The sequence below is a fragment of the Galeopterus variegatus genome, unplaced genomic scaffold (genome assembly GCF_000696425.1).
Source record: "Galeopterus variegatus unplaced genomic scaffold, G_variegatus-3.0.2 Scaffold631, whole genome shotgun sequence".
Taxonomy (NCBI): Eukaryota; Metazoa; Chordata; class Mammalia; order Dermoptera; family Cynocephalidae; genus Galeopterus; species Galeopterus variegatus.
In genome coordinates, this window is record NW_007726742.1 from 168,616 (window position 1) to 177,908 (window position 9,293).

Here is a 9,293-nt window from a genome sequence, read left to right on the forward strand (position 1 = left end):
CTTGCCCACCTGACCCTCACTTGTGATCACCTGCTCAAGGTGGTGTCTGATTTCTCTGCTGCATAGTTACTGTTTTTTTTCCTAACAAGTAGTGTGTGGAGAGAGACTTTAGGACCATATGAATGCTCTGTTCCCCACCAAAACTCCCCCTGGATTTAACGTCTACCCATACCACTTGCATGAACCAATCTCAACAACAAAATTTGCAGAGGAGCAGATCTATCATTTGTATAGAGTAGGTAGCATACTCCATATTTAATTTTGCTCCCAGTTTTCTTCCACTGGATATTTTAAACATAAGCATTTTCTCTCCTTTTAAAGCAGTCTTTGTCAATTCTACGTTTTACAAAATTGTGTATATGAAATTAGTTTTCTAAAACCTCATGGGCCTGAGGGGCTCCCACGCTGGTTGTGTCTCTGCTTGGTGATGTTATTTTGCAGGGGGTGCCAAGTGGCCCCCACCTTGTCCCACAGTCAACCCCTGCATTCACCAGCCCCTGGTCCAGAACCAGCTCTGTCCCTGGCTTACTGTGTGACCTTGGGCAAGTGAGGCTGGAATAGGGGAAGGAGGCTACTTCCTCCTCTTCCACCCAGGAGCCCCCAGACTGCAGGTGCTCACGAGAGATGGGAGAACCTCGGCCACAGAATCTGTCAAGGGCCCTAACTTTGGGGGCCGGGCAGGGGCAGGGGAGGACCTGGACCAGCCTGAGAGCAGCATGGAGGCACCAGGCTGCAGAGGAGGGAAGGCTGCGGGGCCGGGACAGGTGGGTGGCATTGGCAGAGCCGCCGCAGGTTGTCAGGGCACCTGGGAGCCGGCGTGCGGCTTTGTCCTCCAGCAATCCTGCGAGGCACAGGGGTCCAGCTCAGTTCACAGGTGTGGAAACTGAGACTCGGAGTCTCCAGTTTTCATTTCCTCTGATACAGCCTCCACATGGGGACTCGGGGCTCTTTGTAAAACCCACCCACAGCTTCCCGGTAATGTCTGTCACCCTACCTCCTGTCCCACTGTGCCCCGGACACAAAGCAGGGAGGCTTTTCTTGCCTCCGGGCATTGGCACATGCTGTTCCCGCTGCCCCGCATGCTCTCCTCCCCCTCCCCACCGCCACTCCCTTCTTCCCTGACCCTCCTCCGCCTACGTGTCCCTCAAGGCTCTTGGAGACACTTGCTGATCGAGCTCTTTCTCTCTTTAGGACAAGCACTGACCCTGAGGGACATGGTGGAGCAGCCTAGCCCACACCAGAGCCCCGCCAGGCTGCCTGGGGGCGCTTCCTCCAGGCAGGGACCAGGACTGTCGCTTTGGAGACAGGATAGTGTTTGTAACAATAACGTACTCACCGCCATGGACAATCCCCCACCCCGAACCCCCTGCCGGACCAGGAGGCTTCCTCAAGCACGGCCTTCCCAGAGAGCAGTACCGCCCCGGCCTGGCCCTGGGAACTTCAGCCTGGACATCTGGCAGCTTCTGGAATTTGTCTGGGGAGGCAGAGGGGGTCCAGTTGGTCCCCTCTCCCCAGAACGAGCTGCCCTGAGGCTCATCTTGGCGCTCTGGGCCTTGATGGGCCCCCTTGCCTTCCCTTTCCTCCCCTTCTCCCCCAGGGCTCCTCGAGCCTAGAGGGGCCAGAGGAGGGCCCAGCTTCTCCTTGCAGGCACCGAGGAGGGAAATCCGGGCTCCAGGAGCAAGGTGGGGGACCCTTTTCTGCAGCCACTTCCAGGCCAAGGCAGTCCCCAGGGCTTTGGTCCCCACTTGCTGAGCCCCTCAAGCAGTGGTACAAGTTTCCCTCAAGTGGTACAGGTCTGCCCAGTGAGGTCTCCAGGTTCAAAGTGTTGGGGGTACAGGGTCCTTCTTCCCCCACCCAGCAACAACCCCTTACACACACTTCCAAGCTGCTGGCCAGAGGGAGTTCACCAGGGCTACGAGCCACAGTATTAACGAAGTTTGGAAGTCCCTCTCCTCATCCCCCACCACAACCTTGTCCAAGCCCTGGCTTGGAGCTGGGGCAGGGGTGGCTGCAGGAGAGCCCAGAGCAAGGGCCTGGGCATGTTTTGACAAAGGTCAGTAATAGGGTGTCCCCTGAGTTGATTAGATGTTTCCAAAGTGGACCTCCCACCTGCAGAGGCACCCATGTGGGCCTGACGTACACACTCCATTGACACACATACTCAGGCCATGCGTGCACACGTGGCCATGCAGATGGGGGTGTCTGCAGTTAACCACACTCAGGCCACACAGGTGCATGGCTTGGGTTCCGGGACTGAGCCCTAAGCCTGGTGGGGCCATGCCCGGGAACACTACAAACGTTCCTGCCCCCTCAAGGTTTACATACCCACCCAGGTACACACAGCTGGGCGTTCAGGGATGCCTAGAACTCACCAGAATGAGCATGTACCAACAGCCCCTTTCAGTCTGACAGGTGCCTGCATGGGGCTCTTCAGCCCTGTCTTCTGTGGCTGGGAAGAGAGCCCAAGCAGTGGTGGGGATAAGAAAAATCTACCTGCCTCCTGTCACCTGTCAAGCTCTGCTGGGCTATCCCGGCCTGTGCATGGTGGGAAAAGCCAGTGTTGGCCCAGCAGCCCCCCTTTTTGAGCTGCAGGGCCCATAGGTGACTTCCGCCTGGGCCTCAGCATCAGCACACAGGGACCTGCCCACCCTCCACAGCTCGGGGGAGCTTTCAGTGGGGCCCTTCCCAGCCAGGGGACTCACGCAGGGCCCATAGGTGACTTCCGCCTGGGCCTCAGCATCAGCACACAGGGGCCCTGCCCACCCTCCACAGCTCGGGGGAGCTTTCAGTGGGGCCCTTCCCAGCCAGGGGACTCACGGGAGAAGCCTGATGCCTATCCTGGCTTTCCATCAGCCACAGGACAGGTGTGCAGTTCACAGGAACAGCCCAGGTCGCCATGGTGGGCACTAACAGGTAGGGGAGGTGGTGCTCACATTCTTGCCCAAACGCAGCCTGTCGGGGCAGCGAGTTAGTCCCCTTGGCCCCCTTTCTGCTCCTTTTTGGCCCTTGGTAGCTCTCGCATGCAGTTTTATTAACAACAGCCTAGAAATGATGCTTTAGTGGCCTAACCCAGAGTCAAATACTGCTCTTTCCAGTAAAATCGGGCAGCTCTGCCCTGTCCACAGCAGGAACTGGTTAGTCTACTAACAGCCAAAGGCCTCCACAGTTGGGCACCAGGAGGGGCTGAGCTCCAGGGGGTGGGCTTGCAGGTGGCAGGTACCCAAGAAGCAATTTCCTGTGGGCCTCTCAGCCTGCCCAGGTGTGGCTCAGCCAGTCCCCTCCCCAGGTCCTCCCCATACCCTTCCCCTCCCCACAGTGGAATTGTTGAAGTGTGGCGAGTCCGTGCTCGGAACAATAAAGCTTGTGACTGAGGTCCAGGACCCCTGTAGTCATCAGCTTCTTTCTGAATGTGGCTCGGGCTCCTCCAGCCTCGCTAAGCCCTTGGGCACCCTGGTGCCGGGTGTTGGTCCCCGATTCTACTCTGCCGCCAGCTAATTCTGGTGTAAATGGCTGATGAGGGCCTCAGAGCAGCTAGAGTCAAAGAATCCCTGGGACTGAGGTTCCTTGTCCTGGAGAGAAACGAGCAAGAGCAGACAGAAGCAAAGGTGGCGAGGGGCAGGCCCAGCAAGGCCACCAGGGTGCAGGAGATGCCGAAGGAGCGCAGGGCTTTGCACTGGGTTTGCAGTGGAGTCAGAGATGTGAGCAGGCCCGCGAGGAAAAATGAAAATGATGGTGGACCAGCTAACATGTTTGAAGAGTTTGATGAGAACGTTTCCAGCTTGTGAGCAAATTGTTTCCTGCAGCAGCTTTCTGTAGATCAAGTGAAGAGTACAACCTTTTGCAAGCTTTGTGGTCATCACAGACGGGTGGAGTTGGCCTCCCCGGGAGACTGAACAAGGCTCTTGAGGTTAACAGCTGGATGCGTCAGGAGGCTTCGTGCACTTTCTCAGGAACAATGTGAGCAAAGTCCTGGAGGCAGCAGTGGGGCACCAAGGGGGAAGGAGAGTTTAAGGAAGGGGCTGAGAGAACCCTCAAGGGACTCCCTGAGGAGCCATTACCAATCCGAAGGGGTGAAGTGAAGGACCTGATAGCAAAACTAGGGGAAACCGCAGGACCCCGGCCCAGGGGGGAAGCTGCTGGAGGAGTAAATCTCTCTCCTGCCCTCTTGTCCTGCCAGCCCTGCCTACTGGCCAAGCTCCACCTGTTGGAGGGTAGAAATCAGCCCCCAGGACAGCCCAGGGCAGAGAGGGGAGCAGAGTGGATTTGGGGTGTAGGCAAATAGAGAACAGTCATCAGTCTCCATCCTGAGACAGATCTGGGGTAGATTTAACAGCATCCTATTCTCTGGGCTTCTGCCGCTCAGAATAGAAATGGTCTTTGCCCTTCCAGAACCTCTTACCCACCCAGCATTTTGAAATTCAAAGTGCTTCTGCAAACAGGAATCTTTACCCTCAAAACTTGTCAAACACCACTGTGACCTGTGGTTCCTTTTCATTTGGCCCAAGGCACTGGGTTAGCCCAGTCACCCTGACTGACAGGTAGTCACCTAGGATGCTGAGGGTGTCACTCTCCCCCGGGTGAAGGGTTTCCTCGACTTGTTTGATCTTCAGTGGGAACTCCACACCAAGGACATGGGGTCAGAGAAGAGCAGACCCTCACTCACACATGCTTACCGGAGGACAGAGCCTCCGGACCATGAGGAAGTGGGTGCTGGGTGGGGGGAGGAAGGGAGGGAGGAGAAAGGGGTGATGAGCAGGGCAAGAGAAAGGGGTGATGAGCTGGAGCCAAGGCTGACTTTGTCACCAGGGCTGAGGTTTGTGTGTGGGATGTAATGCGGATCTCAGGAAGAAGCACTCTGAGCCTTTGCCCCGGCATGCCACAGGAGGGGCAGGATGGAAGAAGGGGACCTGAGTGAGGGTGAGGGGCCTTGGGTGTTGGTGATGGACGGATGTGCAGAGCCCTTGCCTTCGTGGGCTTATCCTCAAGGTCAGGGGACTCCAGGAGGATGTCTGGGGTTTGGGGAGGTGTGTGTAATTCCAAGGCCTGGAGGACAGCCTTGACCCTTCAGAGACTGCCTGCCACCTTGGAGGGGTGTGGGTGAGGTCTTGACAGCACAGCCTTGGGAAGAGCACAGACACTGGACACCCTTGGGGTCCAGCTCAGCCTGCCACCCTCTGGCTATGGGCTCAATCCCACTGCTCCATTTCCCTGAGCCTCAGATTCATCATCTGTGAAATGGATAAAGTAACACAGACCTCGTGCACAGTGGGGTCTGAGTGAACCCTGCACAGCCTTAGGTTGGAGGCCTCGCCTGGGTGTTCCCTCCCCTCTGCCCCCCTCTGTGTGTGCAGATGCCAAGCAGGCAGGTGAGCATCTGTGGTCCCTGGGAGCCCCTGTGGGGCAGCCCTCGATGGGTCAGTTTTATGGGTCAGATCAGTGGGGGGCGGCCTGCTCACCAGGTGCAGGAAGAGCCCCAAGAGCTCAGCACATCTTGTTGGCCCACCGCAGCATCCCTGCCTCGAAGCTCCTTGAGCTAGTGGCAGGCCAGGGTCTCCCCCAGGCCAGGTCTGGGGTTCCGAGAGGGCTGGGAGCTGGCTGCTGTGGATACACCGTCGCTGGGTTGACTTTTCTTTTTTAACTTTTTTATTTTGAGATAATTTTAGATTTACAGATGAATTGAGAAAATAATGTACTTCCCATCCACCCTTTGCCAGCTCCCCCAGCATCAGCATCTTGCCTACACAGCACAGTGATCCAAACTAGCGAACGAATGTTGCTATGACACTCTCAGCCGCAGTGTGGGCTCCATTCAGATTTCACTGGTTTTCCCATCAGTGCCCTCTCCTGTCCCAGGACCCTCTCAGAGTGCCACGTTGCATTTATTCATCGTGTCTCCTAAATTAAGGTTTATCTGGCATATTCTCCTGATTCTACTGAGATTGTGCATTTTGGGGCAGGACAGCACAGAGGCGATGTCCCTCAGTGCATCCAACCAGGGAGGACCTGCTGCTGACATGGCTTCTTCCTGGGGTTGCCAGCCTTGACACTGGGTTAAGGTGACATGCCCCAGGATTCTCCCCCATACTACTACTCTTTTTCCCTTTGTAATTCATAAATATTTTGTAAGAGATACTTTGAGGTGATGCAAATATCCTGTTTCTCCTTAAACTTCACCTCTGAGTTGAGCATCCATTGATGGATGTTGCCTGCAGCAGTTACTGCTGTGATATTCTAATAGTGATTTTCTGTCTCCCTCATTCTTTCTACATTTATTACCTGGAATTCTTCTGCAAGAAAGAGTTTGTCTCTTCTCCCCCATTTACTTACGTATCCAATTGTTTATTTATATCAGTATGGACTTAATGGATACATTATACTTAGGGTCATGATCCGGTGCTATCATTACTTATTTTGTTGCTCAAGTTGTTCCAGCATCAGCCATTGGCAGCTCTTTTAGTTGGTTCCTCTGCCCCTTTGACATGCCCTCATCCTTTTGTTTTTCAAGCACTTCCTCACTTTTTGGTCCTACAAGATGCTCCAGGCTCACCTTGTATTTTCTCTGCCCCAGCCCTGGAATCAGCCAATGAGATATGAAACTAAAGCAACCGAAGAGGGATGGGGATAGATTGCATTTCATCAAAATGTAACATGTTTGGGCCGGCCCGGTGGCGCACTGGATAGTGTGCCGCTTGGGAAGCGTGGCGGTGCTCCCGCCCGAGGGTTCGGATCCCACATACAGACCGGTTCCCGCTCACTGGCTGAGCGAGGCACGGGAGCAACGCCGAGGGTTGCAATCCCGTTGCCGGTCCCCGGTCCGGTACGGGGGCAACACTGAGGGTTGTGATCTGTTGCCAGACACGGAAAAAAGACAAAAAAGACAAAAAAAAAAAAAAATGTAACATGTTTGTACATCACGGGATACCCACTAAACGTGAGAAAATATTTGCAAATCATATATCTGAGAAGGGTCTAGTATCCAGAGTGTATAAGGAATTCTTTCAGCTCAATGATAAAAATACAGATAACCTAATTTTAAAATGGGCAAAGGATCTGAATACACATTTCTCCAAAGAAGACATACAAATGGCCAACAGGCACATGAAAAGGTGCTCAATATTGTCAGTCACTAAGAAAATGCAAATCAAAACCAAAATGATATACCACTTCACCCTCACTGGATGGCTAAAAATTAAAGAGAGATAATAACAAGTGTTGACAAGGAGGAAGAGCAATTGGAACTCTCACACATTGCTGGAGCAAGTGTAACATGGAACAACCACTTTGAAAAACACTTTGGCAGTTTCTCAAAATGTCAAACGTAGAGTTATCCTATGACTCAGCAATCTTACTTCCAGGTGTCCATACAAAAACTTGTACACAGATATTCACAGCAGTATTATGCATAACAGCCAAAAAGTGGAAACAACACAAATGTCCATCAACTGATGAATGGAAAAACAAAATGTGGTATATCCATATAATGGAGCATTATTTGGCCACAAAAAGGAATGAAATACTGATACATGCAGCAACATGGAGAAACCTCCAAAGCATCATGCTAAGTGAAAAAAGCCAGACACAAAAGGTCATGTACTGTATGATTCCATTTACATGAAATATCCATGGATAAATCCAAGGAGACAGAAGGCAGGTTGCTGGTTCCCAGGGGCTGAGGGGAAGGGAAATTGGGAGAAACTACTTAATGGATATGGGGTTTTACTTCAGAGCAATGGAAATGTTGTGGAATGAGACAGAGGTGGTAGCTGCATAACATTGTGAACATCCTAAATGTCACTGCGGTCCTCTGTGGAATGATTCATTTTGTTATATGAACTTCACCTCAATAGGTTATTTTTTTTTTTTAAAGAAATCTTACATTATGATAGTTACCATGGTTTTCACAGGAGGAGTGTGATTTATTAATATGAGCACCAGAATGTATTAGGAATCTTCGTTAAATAGTGATGTATGAATATTTTTATTTGATCAGATAATTTCAGGGAAAAATATCGGTTGGTGCAATTTTTCATGTTAACAGAATAAAGAACCATTTCAGCAACTGCACTAGACTGCTGGCAGAGGGGAGGCCGCATGGGGAGCAGAGGAACCTGTTTGACGTCGCTTGATTGAAAAGTTATAAAGGAGTCAAACACGGAACTAGGGGCAGGCAGGGGCCAGCGTGCACTATTGCTCAGCAGGCTTGGCCTGGCATGGGCCCAGGTCTCCCAGCCTGAGACTCTGTGCCCATGGCCGCAGTTCCAGCTTCAGCATACCATCTTGGTGCCTGGGCCATTTACAGGCAGCAGCCAGGGCCACTATGACAGATTCTGGCACTGATGTCTCTGATGCAGTGAGCTGGTGCCTCTCTCACAAGCAGTGCCTCTGTGCTAAGGATATTAAGAGATGAGTGGAGAGGGGCTTGAAAGTGTCGTTATATGGTATTATTACTCAGCTTCATTGTTACTGACATCCGAGGCTGAAGAAAATGACGAAACTGTCCAAACCCCCCTCAAGTTTCCAGTGAAAAATACCCCAATGAATCACCCTTTAATAAAATATCCCGGGAAAATCTAGAAGACAAGGACATCTCAGACATTTTTTTAATTATCAGCATTACAAGCAGAAGAAACCCTTATAGGGTGAAAATTTTTACTTTAGTGTCAGTTGTGCAAGAAAAATAAAATGAAATACTAGATCAAATAAAAGCTAGAGGGGCCGGCCCGTGGCTCACTTGGGAGAGTGTGGCGCTGATAACACCAAGGCCACGGGTTCGGATCCCTATATAGGTATGGCCGGTTGGCTCACTGGCTGAGCATGGTGCTGACAGCACCAAGCCAAGGGTTAAGATCCCCTTACTGGTCATGTTTTATTTTTTTATTTTTTTGTCCTTTTTGAGACCGGCCGCACCACACTCAGCCAGTGAGTGCTGTGAGCGCACCGGCCATCCCTATATAGGATCTCCCGAGTGCACCACGGGCTCGGCCCATTACTGGTCATCTTTTAGAAGAAAAAAAAAAAAAAGAGCTAGAAGAGAGGAAGAAAAAAAAGAAAAAGAAAAAGAAGCAGGAGCCAAAAAGCAATGATTTCATGGCATGCCCATTAGAGTTAAGAATTTCTTTTTTTTTTTTTTCCTTTTTTTTGTCTTTTTTACTGACCGGTAACGGGATCGCAACCCTCGGCGTCGCGCCCGCACCGGGGACAGCAACGGGATAGCAACCCTCGGTGTTGCACCCGCACCGCGCTCAGCCAGTGAGCGGGAACCGGTCTCCACATGGGATCCGAACCCTCGGCGG

At 52.1% G+C, this 9,293-nt stretch overlaps 1 protein-coding gene across 2 annotated transcripts in view; it reads left to right on the plus strand.

Moving 5' to 3' along the window:
• CLIP2 (CAP-GLY domain containing linker protein 2) overlaps positions 1-3,380 on the plus strand; it is a 60,907-nt gene extending 57,527 nt beyond the window's left edge. For both annotated transcript variants that reach the window (XM_008570781.1, XM_008570782.1), the window contains 2 exons: positions 1,192-2,601; positions 2,716-3,380. In XM_008570781.1, coding sequence (XP_008569003.1) covers positions 1,192-1,203 — 12 coding nt within the window. In that variant the 3' untranslated portion in view covers positions 1,204-2,601; positions 2,716-3,380. The remainder of the gene's footprint in view (positions 1-1,191; positions 2,602-2,715) is intronic.
• Positions 3,381-9,293: the final 5,913 nt, after the last annotated feature.